Source organism: Anabas testudineus, chromosome 21, assembly GCF_900324465.2.
Source record: "Anabas testudineus chromosome 21, fAnaTes1.2, whole genome shotgun sequence".
Classification (NCBI taxonomy): domain Eukaryota; kingdom Metazoa; phylum Chordata; class Actinopteri; order Anabantiformes; family Anabantidae; genus Anabas; species Anabas testudineus.
In genome coordinates this window covers 21,239,169-21,257,118 of record NC_046629.1, presented here as the reverse complement: position 1 = coordinate 21,257,118, position 17,950 = coordinate 21,239,169, and the positions used below count along the sequence as shown (strand labels likewise).

General features: G+C 42.2%; 3 protein-coding genes across 11 annotated transcripts in view; 1 reads left to right on the top strand and 2 right to left on the bottom strand.

Annotated features, from left to right (window-relative positions):
- The window catches only part of LOC113172984 (nck-associated protein 5-like), a 69,550-nt gene extending 61,100 nt beyond the window's left edge, over positions 1–8,450 (bottom strand). For 5 of the 6 annotated variants that reach the window (XR_003299800.1, XM_026376168.1, XM_026376166.1 and 2 more), the window contains exon 1: positions 5,704–7,079. The gene's annotated coding sequence lies outside the window, so the exon portion shown is untranslated. Of the gene's footprint in view, positions 1–5,703; positions 7,080–8,402 lie in introns of those variants that run through there. The other variant, XM_026376165.1, reaches the window with a different exon arrangement.
- Positions 7,167–13,529, bottom strand: ftcdnl1 (formiminotransferase cyclodeaminase N-terminal like 1). Of its 4 annotated transcripts, XM_026376174.1 has the most exons (7): positions 13,440–13,529; positions 11,919–12,037; positions 11,638–11,733; positions 11,040–11,195; positions 10,182–10,370; positions 9,294–9,761; positions 7,167–8,529 (listed from the first exon to the last, which is right to left on the bottom strand). In XM_026376174.1, exons 1-6 carry the CDS (start codon positions 13,442–13,444, stop codon positions 9,322–9,324), a joined length of 1,005 nt encoding a protein of 334 aa, XP_026231959.1. In that variant the 5' UTR covers positions 13,445–13,529; the 3' UTR covers positions 7,167–8,529; positions 9,294–9,321. The 4 variants fall into 4 exon arrangements, with proteins under 4 accessions (XP_026231959.1, XP_026231958.1, XP_026231962.1 ...); XM_026376173.1 differs by having other exon boundaries at positions 7,167–9,761; XM_026376177.1 differs by lacking the exon at positions 13,440–13,529 and adding an exon at positions 12,637–12,981 and having other exon boundaries at positions 7,167–9,761.
- A 66-nt stretch (positions 13,530–13,595) lies between these two features.
- Positions 13,596–17,832, top strand: c21h2orf69 (chromosome 21 C2orf69 homolog). The gene is made up of 3 exons (XM_026376172.1): positions 13,596–13,931; positions 15,498–15,727; positions 16,000–17,832. The coding sequence occupies exons 1-3, from the start codon at positions 13,626–13,628 to the stop codon at positions 16,475–16,477; spliced, it is 1,014 nt and encodes a 337-aa protein (XP_026231957.1). The 5' UTR covers positions 13,596–13,625; the 3' UTR covers positions 16,478–17,832.
- Positions 17,833–17,950: the final 118 nt, after the last annotated feature.

Genomic DNA, 17,950 nt, shown 5'->3' with positions numbered 1-17,950 from the left:
TTCAGCCTCTGGCATTGATGTTTGAATGAATTAGGCCAGGGCCTTGCTGAGACTTTGCCCCCTGGGTATTTAATGAAGACATACTTCTCTCCCAAATCACATCCTGCTGATATAGCGGCGAGCCAGTCCTGTGACTGTACAGTACAACTCACACTGGGAAAAGAGGGGAGGAGGAAATGTAGATTTAAAAGAGAACTGTGGATGCACTTAGACATCAAACTCAAGCTGGTAACGCTGACAACTTGCACAGAGTACATGAGAGCGAGAAGAAACATCTCTAGGTATTAAATAAGCTATGTTTACAACCTAGAATTTTCATACATTTCCTTCAAAGAACTGTGACTGTTATGAAGACGGTTGTGTAGACGGATCGGTCTACATGAGCCAGTAAAGTGAGAGAATACTTTCAAACAAATCCCTTACACTCGTCTTAAATCTGAGAAATACTCAAATGTCCAGAAAATCAAAAGAATCAATAAAATAAGCAATACAGGTAATAAACTTACAAACTAATTCACAATCACTGATGAACTAATCTAATGCAGGCCAGTATTAAGAGGCTTCTAAATGATCCAGTAAACATGGAAATTTTATGCAGCCCTCTCTCCTAACAATCCATAAATAGTCCTTGGTTGAGATATATTTAGCACAAAGCTTTTTTTTTTTAGGCGTCCTTGAAGTTGCAAAGGTTCTAATGCTGTTACCATTCTGTCTCTTCCAGACTCGTTTCTGAACTCAGTCTCTATTCTGCAGCAAATTTATAAGCAGTCGAGTGTGATCTTTGACGAAGAGCTATTTATTACACATTTGGTTTTTAATTTGAACTTTTATTTATTTGGAGAATGGTTCTGCGAGGCAAACATGCTCTGTCACGACTGCTGTTTATTCAGCACTGTTTGTTTCAGCCTCTTTCAGTCCCTTTATTACCTGCTATGCTCCATCCACTAATCGAACATGTTCACTCTTTGCTTCTTTATATAACGTTAATATGCTAAAAATCAAATCAACCATCTGCATGTGAAACCTACACAGAACAAATCTGAATTTCCTGTCAGAAACCTACTCTCCTCTCCTTTCAGCGCTGGAGACTGTAACATTACATCCTGGTAACAGTGTGGTAATGTCTAGTTAATACAAGCTAATAGGGGAATCAAGTTTACAATGTTTTGTGGTTCCTTCAAATTTAACACAAAATACAACATTTAATGACAACTGCAGTCTCTAAATTATACTACCCCCTCATGACAAGCGTTTCCAGTTCTTACTGTAGAAGAGCACCGTTTTGTTGTTATGACCTCCTGCAACATGACATATGCTTCATTCTCCTTCCTCCAGACATATTTTTGTTGCATGCAGCCAAAAGCTTTGTTTGTTTCATCGCTCCACAGACCAGAATCCCAAAACTTCTGTGGTTTTTTTGTTTGATTTAGTTTTTTGGGGTTTGCTGGGGCCAACCTTTCATGTGCTTTTGGGTCAGTAGTGGTGTACATTTTAGCTTAGTAAGCACCTTATTGTACAAAGTCAAACCTCCTCAGCAGGTGGAGGATATCAAATCGTTGATAGCCTCCGTTTTCTGTCACATCCAAGGGGTGAAGTCACTGTTCCTTTCTCTTTGAGCTTACCACAAGAAAATTCAATACCTCTGCTAAATGTGTTTATCCTTTTCCTTGTTTGTGAAAGGCAATGATCTCCTGACTTTGACTTTGTCAACTCCTTTGACTTTGACCATATTTTTAACATGCAATCAAACGTGACACTCTATGAACGGCAGCCAGTTCAGCTATTTGAGATCATCTATCTCAAACACAACTGGTGTAACTAATCTACTTGTTTCACTTTACTTGATGCACAAATACAGTGTGTGTCCTATGAGGCATGTTATTCAGAGACTCCAGTAGTCATTAAAAGCTGCAGTTAGTGTTGAATTTGGAAACAGCTTTAGGTTTAGTTTCTTTATGCTTTAGCTAATTTGCAGTTTATTTAATTATTTATTTTCAGGGCTGTAACTGTATTAGATTTTTTTTTCTTATTGAAATGGCTGCCATTTAGAAAGAGTGGTTTAGAACGTACTGTAAATGTGCAGAATGATGAGCTAATTAGTCTGTAAACTTGATTTTATGTTCATTTCACAAATATTATTGCTTGAAGATTTCCACCACTGAAAAAGAGCACTACTCACTTACTACATTTTCCTGACCAGTACCTTTCTTCAACCTTTAGGCTTCAGCTGACCCCATTTATGCGGCTGCACAATGGCCTCATCCAGTCTCCCAATCGAACGCATTAGACTATCTGCTTCAATGCACCAAACATGAAATAGATGCAGCAACAGACAATGGTTATCCCCTTGCCCTAAGCTACTGTACACTACTCCTTTTTACATTGAGGTCCGGTCAGCCGTGTTGCCACAATAATACTCTTCAGATGTTTTCTACTGCTGAATGAGGCAATTCATTTCAGCGCATCACAGGACACAATGAGATAAGCGAGGCTGGAAGCTGGCTGAAGTAGTTTCACTCGTTCTGTAGTAAGCGATGCAGCACTGTGAGATTTAACAAACTCTTATTCTTCAAGCTGATTGTCATATCAGTGGAGCAGTTACATTTGTGAGGCAAGTCTAAGCCTGTGTGGTGATTTTTTTTTTTTTTTTTTTTTTTGCCACGAGGGACAGGGCCTAGTTGTTCACTTGTTGTTTTTTTTTTCACTGAAATTCACAGCTGTCACTTCAGTTGCTTCAGCTCTGTTGTTTAGCCACATCTCTTGTTAACTCTTTCTGCTGCGGTTTTCTGTTGCACTAAAAAGCTACATCACCGTGAATGGATAATCAGTCTGGTACGATTGTCAACCACTGGAACCGCTGCTGTTACTACAACTGTCACTAGCACTACGCCCACACAAACATTCTGCAGCCAATGTCTTGCAGCACACAAGAGGATGAGACATCAAACTACATTGCAACTGTTACTCTTTTTGCAACTAAACAGCTCACGCCATGCTCTTGGTGAGTTTAGAAAATGCAGTGAAACACCGTGCTTTGCAGCCTACAGAATGACAGCAGCCTTAAGACATTTGTGGTACCATAATAAAGATAGTAAATATCACTTTATTTGTTGTAGTATTTACTTACAACACCAACATAGATATTTGGACAAGTATTAAATCACTTCACTTTATTATACAGCACAGTTGGGCATTTATCTGTCCACATCCGATGTAAGTTTTATATCAAATCCATAACATATGTACACCCTTTAGAATTTCATGGTTTTCTGCATTAATTTGTCATAAAATGTGATCAGATCTTCATCTAAGTCAAGAGCATTAAGAAATATAATGTGTCTAAAATAATAACAACATAACATAACAAATTCTGATCTTTCATGTCTTTATTGAAATACTTGAAATTAAATACTGGTCGACCCCCCTTAGCAGCAGTAACTTCAACCAGGTCCTTCCTGTAGCTGTGGATCAGATCTGCACATTGTTCAGGAGGAATTTTGGTCCATTCTTCCTGCAGAACTGTTTTAGCTCTGTGTGTGGCTCTCTTAAATTTGCATAGCATCTCTATTGAGTTGGGTCTGGACTCTGACTTGGCCACTCCAAAAGGCAGATTTAGTTTTTCTGAAGTCATTCTGTTGTGTGATTTTAGTCATTGTCCTGTAGCATCACCCACACACAGAGTTTCAGCTGATTTACTGACATTCTCACTTTATCCTGAATACATTTTTCATACACTTTAGGAATTCATCTTCCTTTCAATCACTACAAGCTGGTTAAGCCCTGATGCAGGCCCCAAATCATGATGTTTCCTCCACCATATTTTACAATTGGAATGATGTTTTCATGATGATATGCAGAGACCTTTTTATGCCAGATGAGGTGCTGTGTGTTCTTTCCAAATAATTAAATCTGAGCTTCATCACCAAAAAAACATTTTGCCATTTGTGGAGTGTCAATGTGCTACATGCAGAAATGTTCTTTTTATTAAGCAGCAGCTTCCTTCATAGTGTCCTGCCATAAACCCGCTGCTTGTTTAGTGTTTTACCTACTGTGGACTCATGAACACAGATGTTAGCCAGTGATGCCTTCAAATCTTTGGCTGTCTCTCTGGGTTGTTTCTTCACCTCATTAAAGAGTGTTTGTTGTACTCTTGGGTCATTTTAACTGGTCGTCCACTTCTTGGTAAAGTAGCCACAGTCCCAAAGCATCTCTCTTTGTAGATTGATCCAATTAGCTTTTTTGAGCTTATTATTCACATACTTCTTCCACTAGCACTATGAGGTTTTTATGGTTGTTCTCAATAAAAACATGAAAGATCAGAATTTAATTTGTGTTATTATTTTAGGCACATTATAGATTATGTTTTATGACAACTTAATACACAAAACCATATAATTCCAAAAGGTTTACATGCTTTTTCTTTCCACAATGTGCCATGTGTACAAAAATATGAAGGGAAAAAAATGCTTTAGCAGCTTAATAAACCGACCGACATTTGCACAAAATTCATGTGGTGATTGGCCAGCTGCCTGGAGGTGAGAAGGAGCCAGGGCTTGAGCTTCTCTCACTAGATCTCCTTCTTGTCTTTCACTTTCTATGTAGCCAACTACGTGCAGTGTCATTCAGGTGAACCTGCCAGAAAACATGCACTCCATTTTTAAAACTATATCCTTTGACTGTCAGTTCAAAACTTCAAGGTCCCTGCCTGGATTGGACAGCACACCCTGAAAACGGGATCTTTTCTAGCATAACTCGGTCCAATCAGCAGCAAAATATTCACAAGATACTGAGCAATACAATATAAAGCAGGCTTACCTTCAGTCAAATGGGATAATGGTTATATAAAATAGGTTTTCCTGAAATCAGTGTTGTACCCTGACCATGATACAAGATGGGTAATTAATACATGAAATGAGGCAGCTTTGCCCTTTGCTAACCTACTGACCTGTGTCTGACTTTATTGTCTGACCTCCATTGAAGTGACGGCCATTACTTTATTTAGTGGTAGAAAACTAACCTGTGATGCATGTTATTAACTGTTATTAAAGGGTGCTGAAGGAAATCCAATAAAACTGAAATGAACTGCAGTGCACTGACCAGACTGAGGTGGAACTGACTTGTTTGGTGGAGTCTTTAATGGACAGGTTCAGTTGAAATCATGCTGAATAAAAAATCTGTAAAATATGTATCTTTCCTGTGAAGTAACAAAAGGCTAGTGCATCGTTTCCTCAAAGCAGACTAAAGGCAAATGCTTTCAGAAACCAAGAAGACTTAAATACATAATTTATGCATTTTCTCTGTCTGTGTCATCCTAGCCTACTTTCCTTAGGTACTTTGGGTGAAGCACAGTTACTTGTTGCTCCCATGATATCTCCCAGGTCATACATTATACATGGAGCTATTCTGCATAGTGCATACATACAATATGGCATTCAGTTCATCATCACAGCCACGCTATGGTAGGCTGTGAAGCCTCTAAAACGACAATCCTTATTATTCTGTAGGCACGTGTGTAGAAAACAGACATTGTATCTACATGGTTGTAGAGCTTTGTAATGTATTCGTGCAATACACCGGCACGCACACACGCAGGCGCGCACACACACGCACACACACACACACACACACACACACACACACAAACACAACATATCAGCTTGACATTTAAGCGTACAGGTCAGAGCAGTGCATCCTCACCCTTACCGGTTGCTGTGTGTATCCACGGAAACAGATGTCAGCAGAAGCAAAGGGCTGAGCGGTGGAGCACGCCTCGTCCGCATCACATATACAGAGCGACCGAGGAGCAGCCCACAGTCAAGAGCCACGACTCCACAATCTGGGTCAGTGCCGCCGGAGTCATCCTTATGGGGAAGAAGGTAGCCACAGAGGGGAGTGCAGACGTCACGGGCCCACATGGATTCCTAGCATCCAGCCACGGTCACATCCTTCCGTCTGCAGCTGTTTTGCCACTAGATGCAATGTATTCCACTGAGACTCAAAGCAAAACTCAGAGCAAATCCATGAGGTTCTCACATACACGCCACAACGAGAACCTTCTGCCGCAAAAAAACAACCCTGTCTGCAGCAAGCATCAGCACCTCAGTAAAAGACAGTGTCTGTTTGTCCTCCTCCCCTCTCTGCCGCTGCCTGATTCACTGCTTTATCGCTCTATTTCTGTCTTTCTCTGATGCTCAACCATATTTCCACCTCACTACTCTCCCTCTCTATCTCTCTAATTCTCAGCTGCGTCTCAGTGCTCTGCTCAGCCTGTGCCCAGAGGATGTTGAACATGTGTTCAGGGTGGGGGTTGGGGACTGCTGACTTCATAGGTGGCACGCTTACTTCCCACACTGATAGGTTAGGAAGGATGGCACTGTACGTTCACATTTTGGCAACAGCAGCATCTAAGTATAAGTTGCCTTTCGATTAGATCAGATTGGCCTCTTTTTCTTGTAAATGAGCCTATTTTTGATTCAACTGTCTGGGCAGCTGTAGACGAGATGAATGACTGTGATTAACCATCACACTGTAGCTGACTGGTGGAAATCTGTGTGGTAGTAAATTAAGAAAGGGAAGAGGGGGGTGATTTCTAAATGTGATATGATAAAATCACCATCACACTGCACTCATCTCACTAAATAGCCTCGCGTGACTGACAGAGGGGAATAAACAAACCCTACTGGCTCAGACACGATACGCAACACAACAGCGTTTTTGTTCCCATTTAACACTACTGCCGCTTTCTAGACAGACAAGAGGCACATCTCTCTACATTACACCACAGCAGCACAGAGAAAAGGAAAGATGTGGGAGGCAGAGAGTGTGTAGGAAAGAAAATGGACAAACAGAGAGAGGGGAGAGAAAAGGAAAGGGAGGGAGGGGTGGAACAGAGAAAGCAGCAAGGAAGACAAAAAGGAAGGGAGGGAGAGCGAGAACAGAGAGCTTTGGAATATTTATAGAAGGCTGGAGACTGATGTAAGGAAATAAGCTCCTCTATTTCTGTGCTGTGACACATGGTTGCATCTGAGATGATACACTGTCAGGCTAAGTCATATCAAAAGGATCCTATGGTGTTTTTTGCTGCAAGGACGAATGCAAACTGCAACTGCAACATGCAGGAAGATGCATATATTCATTTAAAGCAGATTACTCTCAAAACACAGATGTAGCATCAGTGGGAAAGTGTCTTTTTAATGGATGTTAATTCCTGCAGAAGGATCACAAAGTGCACACGATCAAGGAAATGAAGGTCTTGTGACAATCAGAAGAGTCCACCACACTGAATCACATGACCAATGAGATTATTTGGGAGGGAGGGGAAGGAGATGAAAACAGGGGTGGGATTTTTTGGAAAACGTGACATTCACCAATTTTATTTATAGCCTTCAGTTTCCTGGAATGTGAGGTGTGTCTGATGTCCAAATGAATATCTTTTCACTGTTAGCGGATGGAAAATTTGTTGAATCAAAAAAGATTTTATATGCTAGACGCGTGATTTTACTTGCCAATTTTGTGTGTGTGTGTGTGTGTGTGTGCAGACCAGGATACCTCTGGGCTTACACTGTGACCTAGATTAGGCCTTGATGCTCCCAAGCCCGGCAGGCTGAGTGTATGTGTGAATGTGTCTGTGTGTGTGCCATCCATAGAGTAAATGCATGCGTGTCTAGATGCAGGAGAGAGGAAGACGGCAGAGAGAAGAGAGGAAGGATGTGTGTGTATGTCTGTGTCATGTATGGAGGCATGAAATGAAACTGCACGGCAGCTGGCTGCGTTGCTTGTGCGACTAAGAGCCTCAGCTGGATGCCGTACAAAGAGGTGAATGTTCACGCAGCTTATCCAATCTCAAAAGGCGACCTTACGTAACGTAAAACGCAGAAAAAAGAAAGAAAAATGACAGAACATAACGAAAGGACGATAAATTCAGATGGTTAAGCACACCAGTCTCACTGGAAGATTTCATGGTTCATACTACCTTGGTTTGTGTGTAAAGCTTAACAGATTAACACCCACTTTCTGTATGCAGATTAAGCAGTTACCAGCTCTGAAATCACTTGTTTATTTTACATATGTCATAAATTAAACATATTATAAAGCTTTTTGTGGCTTTTAAAACTCACTCTGACACAGCCTTTATGCTACACCCATATAATCTGAGTTATTATTTCCTATCGATCTAAATCCATACTTTCCTACTCCATGAATGTGCTGCTATTCAATTTACTCGACTCGCCTTATGTAAGAAATGAGTGGAATCATCTCGCCCCAGTAAATTCCTGACCTATGTCCAAATTTGCCTCAATGTTATTAAATGGTTAATCTTGTGCATCATGGGCTTATAGCAACGTGGGGAATTGACAAGAAAATCAACAAACCAAATGGTAAACAGTCATACAAATACTAACTGGGTTGTACAAGTTGGCGAGTTTCACAGTAACATGTTCATGGAAACCCTGCCAACGCGCTGGATGTTTCTCGAAGAAGAGTCTGTCCACAGATGGAGAGTCTCCCACAGAGCCGTGCATGGTAAGGCTGATGGTGGGAAATGACAGGAAAAGACTCATTTGTAAACACAAAATTCCGATTTGCTCAAAACAGGAAATGACACAAATACACATAAGAAAATTCAAAGTCCTCTCTAGGGGATGATTCACTGTGTAGGCTGTCCAGAAAAGAAACGCAAATCTCTGCCACCTTAAGAGTCGAATTGGGAAGACACTGAATAGACAGGTGGGCTAAAGAGGATGTAGAAGTATTTCCTTCAGTCTATTCAGTTCATTATTTACTGTAATATTTCTATTAATTTATTAATTATACTAGCCCTTGTTTAGGTGGAGATTACATCATATCAACTCCATCTTTCTCTTTATTTGGTTTGAGGTACTTTAAACTTCAGCATCCATGGGATTATGTTAAATGGAGGTATTTTAATTTATAATACTGTATAATACTGATACAAAAGCTTTAAACTGTTTGCTTCTGGGCTTAGTGAATCTTGAATCTGAACTTTTTTTAAGCAGCCTGAGAACAATGCAGCTGCTTTATTTCGAGCTCATTACATTTGGAGTTAGCTAAATCAGTTAGAGACGGTTGAAATGAAAATAGAAAAAGTAGCTTTTATGGACTTTTTATGGAAAACTAGTGATTCAAAATGAACCATTCATTTCTGCCACCACCATTATAAACCAGATGTTGTCACTGTTGAAATCCTAAGGGCGTTAGCAAAGCCTTAACACAGATTGAGGCTTAGCAGCAGCTTCTAGTAATCAAAGTGTCATTAAATAAAGATGAGGTACCTTTACTGGTTTGCTCACGTATTTGTTTTCACATACGAATCCTGCGCTGCTCTTTCCAAAACTCTGCACTTCCTTGAGCTAATGCTAACTCTGCTAAGCCCCTGCACTCCAGGGGGGTGAACCCCACCAGTGCTGCGCCCTGTGTGCCCACCCCCTGCCTCCCTGCCAGCTCCGCCACCCTCGCCGCGATGAGGGAAGCTGGAGCGTGACAGTACTGGTGTCCTGCGACGCTGAATGATGGCCACGGTTCGCCTGCAGTCGCGTGACCAGGCGGCGGACTCCCCTTCACGCTTTCCACGTTACAGGTGATTTCCACAGCGCCCTCGTGTGGCAAAGCCAGCACCTGCACCCCGGGCAGGCCGCCAGGGGTTGACCCTCTGATTGCGGAGGCGATGCTGCGGCCTATGGCGATGTCCTGAGTGTCGATGGTCACGTTGCAGTTCATGACATACGGACTGGCCCCGACTCCTACAAGACATCAGGCAGATCGGAACAGAGAATTACTCCAAATAAGAGGTTCAAACACAGCAGAATAAACAGACAACACAAGTTAGAGGACACCAGCAGCTGGTTTTAAAGGATGGTATCAGGTGGAGCTTCAGAAGACTTGTGTGTAGGTCTGAACACCATATATACAAATCACTCCTTCAACTTAAATACACCATGTGGATATCTTATTGTAGAAACCTATCCCTACAATGTAAAATAAAATTATATATTTTCTTTGAAAACCTCACAGAAGAGAGGGGAAATAGTCTAGGGTCAGGATACATCACAGAACTCCTTTAATTTCTAACTCTTCTTTCAGTTTAAACCATTTACCTAGTGCAGCATCAACTGCGCTGCACGTACTGTACAGTTCAGCTTTTGCTCCCAGCGCCGGCTCACCTGTGAGACCAAATCGTTTCTGCGGTTGTGGCCCCACGTCAGGCCTGATTGCCTGCAAGTCTGTCGTCTTCTTGAACCAGCCCATCTCCTTCCTCCTCTGTGCCAGCCCCCGCTGGAGGGGATAGTCTGCCCAGCCAAACAGGAAGGCACTGGTGCCCTGGATTCTCTTTGTGAGTCCCTGAGCCACAGCTGAGCCCGGGAAACAACACAGATATGTCAGTTAACCAGCAAATAGAGCACATGCAATCGCAGGCACGCAAATTGAGAAACACAAAAGCCGGAAGTGTGTGACAGACTTAAACACGACTGATGGGAGGTAAATGAAACAGAAGGAAAAATATGCATGCAAGCGTAAATAGTGATTATTAGTGGGTACCAGTTATTATGCTGCCATCACACCACACAGATTAGCATACTGAGCGCACGCAGTTCACGTGCTGAGGCACTGCTCGTTATTAACAAGACACATGGCTGCGAAATCAGCTGTTAATCTAATTAACAGCACAAGACGTGAAAGAAGACATCACAGCATCATCCTGTAGCTTTTTACAGTATACACTTACAATACATAGAAGCTGGAAATTAGGGATTGTTTTTAATACTGTCTAAACTACTGTTGTGTCTAGAAATAGACTCAAAATAGAAATCAAAGTCTGAGTGTATGTACGTTACGTAGACTGCAGTTGTGTATTACAAAGCAAATTTGCAATTTTAACACTAATGCATGTACCATCCCCCATCACTGTGTCCACACACTCAGTGCTCATTTCATTGGTTTTCATTGTGCTAAACTGTCTCATAGCTGTAGGATCAAGTGTGCGAGTCCCCCAACACACACACGCCCAACCGACATCTCACCTCGAGCCTCTTTAGCACAGTCCTCCACTCCCACCTCCTCCCCCAGAGGGTAGATGGGTATGAGGTCGACGGCGCCCATACACGGATGGACCCCTGTGTGAGCGCGCATGTCGATCAGCTCAAAGGCTTTCTCACATGCTGACAGAACCGCATCCTCTGCAATACATCAAAAATGACATCAAACATCCTCTCACAGTAAACTCCTGATCTGCTGGGGGTTTTGTGCAGTAGACAGATAAAAGATTTTGCACTTTTGTGTTGATTTATTTGTCTGTAGGTAAAGGTGGAGTGTAAACGTCCACAACTCCGTCTGCATCGTCACATTTTTTGGATAAATTCTACTTTTCTCTATGATCTGTGTCAGAAAAATGTTCATCCTGAATGTTTTGTGTCAAAATCCCTAACAAAGCTTATTAAAGGATTTTTTTTCCACTTAGAGGATTGGAAAGCAAGAGACAGAGACTAAATCCCTCCTGTAGCTGCAGTGTTACACCCCAGTCCCCAACCCCATGTATCCCTTTGGAGGAGGAACACCAAGGCGTAGCATTTTCATATCCCAGTGAGGTTTCAGCAAAACAAACAAACATTAAATACTTACTGATAGAGTCAATGCTCGTCACTATGGTGATGACGGAGCGGTTGTAGTCACGGTCATTGAAGATGTTCAGCACTGTGGTTCCCTCCCGTCTAACTCCTAATGTAAATGACAAAACACTGTAGAAGTATATTCTGACACTGTGGTTACATCACATCTTAAATATTTTGTCATTTCATATGAAGGTCAAATGCAAGCATACGCACTTGATAGCTACCTAAAAAAATTATTTATAGGTTAGAAATTTGAAACAGGCCGTTGCTGTGGTATAACGTTCAACTTGCCCTCAGCGTTGTGCAGGGCTGCTCTGGCCACAGCCTCCACCAGCTCTTTCCTGCGAGCCTCTGAAACGTTCAGGAGACAAGCAACCAGCCGTTTTCCCAAGGAACCTGCAGCCATGTTTCTGCAACAACAACAAACTGGGTGAAATGTGAAGAGCACTGATCAGACAGCTACTGTAAGACCTGCAGCTTCTGGTGACTGATGTTTGCAAACTGTGTCATGTTGCTCATGTTGCTGTGAAGACGTTGCTTTGTCACTTTGCTGATTTGAAGCCTGGTGTCTACTTGTGCTGCAGCTGTAAAAGATACTTTTACTAAAATGTGCTCCACACGTTTGCATTTTAGTGCAATTATGGTCAATTTAGCAATAGATGAAGAAGCTCTTTACTGACTGCATGGATACAATAACCCATAAATGACCAAATGTCTACTCTTCATTGTAAATGATGCCATCTACAGACTGTTAGTGGAGCTGCTCACCTCTATGCACGTAAAGAACTTCAAGTCTCAAAGTTTAATATTATGGTGAGGACTGTTAATACTAATATATCCAAAGGGTATAGCAAACAGTCCAGACTGACTGTGAAACAACCAGTTGTCTGTGACTAGAACGAAACAGATGCGTTCAAAGTCCAACTGGTGTAAACTAAATCACTAGACTCTTCCTCTGGCAAACAAGTCAGTGTGGATCTAAAATCTCAGTCCGTATAACGTGACATACTTGCGTTCAATTGAACTTCTGTGAGCTTTCAGCAGTTACACGTGCAGAGCAATTCATGGCTTTATGTGCACTAACCTTAGTCTGAAACCGCAGAGTAGAGCTGCTCATTTTAGCATATGGAGCTAAAGAGTCCAAGGTCAAGATGGTTCACTCCTGTTTACAACCAACCTACACGCAAGCGTCTTTTCTAAAACTCGCCACGTTGAATAGTTTTCACCGTTTTTCCCCCGACGACTACGTAAATACAATTTACACAATTTTACACGTATGTTATTTTTTACTAGAAACACGAGGGCTAGATCTGACACTCCATGAAATAATATAAATATATGTACAAATTACCTATTTCTGTTTAAATGGAAATTGATAAAAAAAAAAAAAAAGAATTATATTGTGTGTTTGGTTAATCTAATATATTTCAATACAGGTACAAATTTGCTGAATTTTGTTGTTTCTATGTAATGTCGGTAATATATATTTTATCTCGTGTGATTTGTTTTTGTGTTTTTGTTTCTCTCGGCCATGAGATGATTTTATCAGGCCGACTCGAAAGCGGAAGTAAAAAGGTGAACATTATCTTGCCACTAGTTATGTATCTCTGAAGTCAGAAAAAAAACCGTGTACGCGCATGCGCAGCAGTATTAGTTGCTGGGTGTGTGTGTGTGTGTGTTTTGACAGATGATGAACAGCGCCGCGTTGTGGAGAAATGAGCCCAAACTATCACAATTAAACAAATAGTCTCATGTCAAAACTGCTACAATGCGACACAGACGACGCGCATGTAGCAGTCTGTCGATTCTAACCTCATAATACGGCTCCCGGGCCTTGTTGTGACGTTAGCAGTGGATGATTGATGCTGTTAGCAGACAGTTGTCATCAGTAGACTTCAACAGCAGCAGCTAGCTAACAGCAGCAGCTAGCTAACAGCAGCAGCATGGAGTGACTCCGTGGAGAAAGAAAACACCAAATCATTTCTTATTTTAGACTCCATGCTAGCCGCCCGAGCAGTTGGGGTGGGCTTCACTTTAATAACTGTGGCCAAAGCAATGACCTCCGTAGCGGCGACGACATCCTCGGAGCCTCGGGGGCTGCACGTAGCAGCCAGCCGGGATGTGCGCTCCGCGAGCCCGCGGCAGAGGCTGCAGAAGCTGGTCGCGGTGCCGGGGACCGTGCCGAGCCGCGTCAACGACCTGCTGCTGCTGCGGCCTGACACAGAGCGGCCGAGGAGCGACACTGCAGAAGCAAAGGAGCCGGGCTGCACCAGGCATGTCGTGTTCTTCCACGGGGATATTCAGGTGAGTGGGACGGGGGTCGTCCGGGGGGGTCCGCAGAAAGATGATGGCTGCTCTGTGTGCATCAGTATAATCCCCTAGTGTAACGTTATAGTTCAGTTAAGTTGTTGTAAGTCCTGATCAGGCTTTACAAAGACACCTGCGGTAATAAAGTCAGAAATAATAATGTGTCCTACATGTCGTCGTATAGTCAGGAAAGCAGATTTGACTTCTGACTAACTAACTTGTAACACCAACCTGGAATTAAACAAAATCACTCAGATGGAAATCAGCAGGTCCGACCGGTCGACCCTGTCACACTTGGCTGTTCTACTATGCTGATATCAAATTTAAGTTTATTATATGAATCATCAGTAAACAAGGCTGCGTGGAGCTCAGGAAGAAGTCATAGTACCAGACTACATTTCCCAGAGTTCCACTGTGCACTCACATAATAACAATAACACAGCATTAGTATAGTGGTAGCCTGAAGAGATGGATTTTCCTGTGATCCATTTGAAGTGGATGGAGTTTGCATGTTCTGAGTGGGTAGAGAGTGTGTGTGTGTGTGTGGGGGGGGCTCCATATGCTCAGTCACAGATCATTGGTTTCTTCTTTTCATTTGCTGTCTCAGGCCTTTACTGCAGCCTCCTGCGTTTGTTTGTTTTGGGGGTATTTCTTCTTTCAGTCTCTTTTTGATGAGGTTGAGTTGACTTGGATTTATCTGTGAATCAGCTGAGCTGTTTATACTTTGAACAGTCAATGTCACAGGGACACCAAACATCAGTGGTGATGTGGTCACAGGAGCAGAAGAATGAAGAAGATGATTTGTCCTGAAGAAACCTAAAGCAAACATTTTTCAGCATGGAGGCACTAGTGCAGCAAGAAGAAGAATAGACCTAGTACAGTCATCTCTAGCATGTGCTAAACCATATTGGATTGTGCAAAGCAGAGTCAGGATTCTTTTATTTTCATAAAGTTGAAGAGGATCATACAAGTGCAAAAACACAGGAGAGATTAAACATCACTCGTTTCATCATTTGTTTTCCTCTTTTAGTTGCTTTCAAGAATTCATGAAGTGTCCTCGTTTATTACACATTTTTATTTCAGCACTCAGCCCACTGAGTCATTGTCCTCATCCGCATTTCATTAGGTGGCTTTCTAAACCAGTTTTAATATTCCCACAGCGTGCTGGTGTTTCCCAGGAGACCATCGTATGTGCAGGATGGCGTCACACTGATGTTTCCATGTAAATACAATGAATGAGGTCATTGTGTTCAGGACCACACACTCACAGCAAACTGAGAAGATGCTGATGATGGAACTAATTGATAGGACAAAGAGAGTGTGTGTGTTTGTGTGTGTGTATGTGTGTGATGTTTCTAGTCCAAATCACTATGGCTGTTAGCAGGAATGGAAATAGGACGTCAGTGTTTGACATCAATGCATTTTTGCAGTCTTGCAACAAACATCTCGTCTCCCCAGGTGCATAGGTTTGCATTTGCACTTGGAATTATGGGGGATCAGGGACATAAGCTCAGATACAACATTATATTGCAGCTGTAAATAATGTGAGTGTTGTTTGTACAGAATTTTCAGGAGGAGATGGCTCTGCAGCCTGAGGGAGCCCAGTGGCTCTCCTGGAGTCTGGAGCAGGTGGCCTTCACCCTGGGCCGACGTTTCCCCGACCGATATGTCTGGGTGATCAGAGCCTCCCGCATGTATCTCCACAAGTTCAGCTGCTACCACAACTTTGTGGAGAGCAACATGTTCGGGGCGCCAGAACACTCACCCAACTTTGGAGCTTTTCGCCATCTCAGGTTTTTCTTGGTCTTCCTTTGTGCTTTGATCAGTTGAAAACATGTTTGAATAGCTAGAGAAAGATATTAGTTTTTTTTATTTAACATTCAGCTTTTTAGCTCATGTCTTAACACAAGTAATGTAGCGGCACAAGCACACTGGCTAAATAATCGATGAAAGTGTAAGTGTAAGTGTAAGTAAAGTGATGAAATTTAAATTTAAATGAATTTGTCCAACAAGAAAAGCATGTGTTTGCCTTTTGCACCGAGTCTGAACAGTGTTTTATTTGCAGGGCTCTGCTGAGCCACGGCATGGAGCGAGCAAACCTACAAATTCCCCTCCAGCCACAGGGAGGCGATGACAGCATCCCTTCAGGGTTTTCACTGATGCTGGTGGGCTTCAGCAAAGGCTGCGTGGTGCTGAACCAGATGGTGTACGAGCTGGGCGGGGCCCGTGCCGACCCGCAGATGTCTCCTTTCATTAAATGCATCTCGGCCATGTACTGGCTCGATGGCGGACACCCAGGGGGCAGCGAGACCTGGGTGACAGACAAGCAGGTGCTGAAGGAGCTGGCGACCAGCGGGGTGGCGATTCACGCCCACGTGACCCCTTACGAGGTGTGTGACCCCATGCGGGCCTGGGTGGGTCGTGAGCACGGACACTTCATTAAAACTCTTGAGGAGTATGGGGCTTGTCCGAGTAAAAAGCTTCACTTCGCGGACGAGCCCCCATCCATTGAGAACCACTTCAGGGTCATCCAGGAGTTTTGAGTTTGGTTCAGAGTGGCTGTGAGCAAATGGCAGAAACATCACTGAGTGCTTTAAATAACTTATTAGAACACAGAGGGAGTGACTAAGTCTTATTTATTTGTCTTACCTAAAGTCTTTGGTGATTTAAGGGCTCCAAATTTAGAGCATGTAACAGATTTTCCTACTACTGCTAAATGCACTTAATGTGAGCTGGAATGGTTGACTAGGAGTATGCAGGTATGAAAATCTCTTTCTCTATTTTACACCTTTGATGTGCTGCAGAGCTGTTGGTTTAGAGACGAGTGATTCACATTGTCTCAATTTGATTTAGCTTCCTTACTGTAATTTAAGGTATATACGACTTACCTTACATTTAGTGCAACATCATGACTTATTTTAATTTCTGGTATTATTTTAAATGTAATTGAATGTATGTTTGGCTGAAGCATGTGAAAGCAGCTTTTTACATTCTCTTTATCGCTGCATTTGTAGACGCATGAATGTCTGAGCTTGACTTTGCAGTGTCCGGTTCACACTTCAATGGTTGGTCTCTCAGTAGTAATTCCTGATTGTATTAAAACAGTGGCCAATGAATAATTCAAGTATGTCAGTCAGAAAGTAAAAAAATGCTATTGTCATTCCTTTAGTTTGATCCTGTTGTTGGATGTTCCTGCCAATAATTGTCTAACCTTTTCTATTTGAGTGTCACTTAGCTGAGAGAAGAAAGAAAAACCAATGTCTTTTTAAACTGTTGCCACCATGACCAAAACAGACATCCGCTCATATCTGAGCAGGTTTAACAAGCCCTGAACTTTGAGTTGATTAACCTTGAGATGTGAAACTCAAGAGTTTTTGCTCTCTGATCAGAATCAGTTAAGATAAGTGACATTAAAAAAAAGTTGCGTTTGGGAAGTTTTATTAACAAGAAGCGACTTTTTATCTTCTTGTCAATTAGTGTGATGGTCAGAGACATGTTCTATAAAGTATATGTTATGTTGTGTTATTTATTTCCTGGCTGCAGCGATGTGCTTTGTCATGTGTGAAAATTCACGTTACCTGTACTGTCAATGTTTGCACCATGTGTATGAATCAGTTTTACTCCAGTCTGCTTTACCTTACAGAGGATCTTTGCACTATGCTGATGGCTGCAGCTCATTTAGCAGAATGTAACTTCAGAGCATTCCATTATGTTGAATGTGTGCTTAGCATAATGCTGTTATAAAACCTTGTGAGTCTACCAACAGCACAGATGTTAGGTTAGGTTTTTGTTATTTAAAAAGAAGTAATTTAGTTGGTGCACAGCCAGTATTGCATTGTTTTAAGTCTTCTACCTGCTCAGTGGTACTCATTAGCACCGTGACTGTTTGTCCTATTAACAGTTGGCCAACATTGGAGTGTTAGTGGAATGCAGTTTGTTTCAGCTCTCTTCAATCAGCAGGTGGCAGCAGAGTGGAAACAGTTTAATGCAAACACTAATGAATTGACTCATAAAAG

What these genes read in the sequence shown, in the direction of transcription:
- ftcdnl1 (XM_026376173.1), bottom strand. An exon ending in GACGAGCATTGACTCTATCA is followed by an intron (nt 11,196 to 11,637) that starts GTAAGTATTTAA and finishes GATGTATTGCAG; the next exon opens with AGGATGCGGTTCTGTCAGCA. An exon ending in CTGTGCTAAAGAGGCTCGAG is followed by an intron (nt 10,371 to 11,039) that starts GTGAGATGTCGG and finishes TCCCGGGCTCAG; the next exon opens with CTGTGGCTCAGGGACTCACA.
- c21h2orf69 (XM_026376172.1), top strand. Translation starts at nt 13,626, where the DNA reads ATGCTAGCCGCCCGAGCAGTTGGGGTGGGCTTCACTTTAATAACTGTG. An exon ending in TCTTCCACGGGGATATTCAG is followed by an intron (nt 13,932 to 15,497) that starts GTGAGTGGGACG and finishes TTGTTTGTACAG; the next exon opens with AATTTTCAGGAGGAGATGGC. An exon ending in GGAGCTTTTCGCCATCTCAG is followed by an intron (nt 15,728 to 15,999) that starts GTTTTTCTTGGT and finishes TTTTATTTGCAG; the next exon opens with GGCTCTGCTGAGCCACGGCA.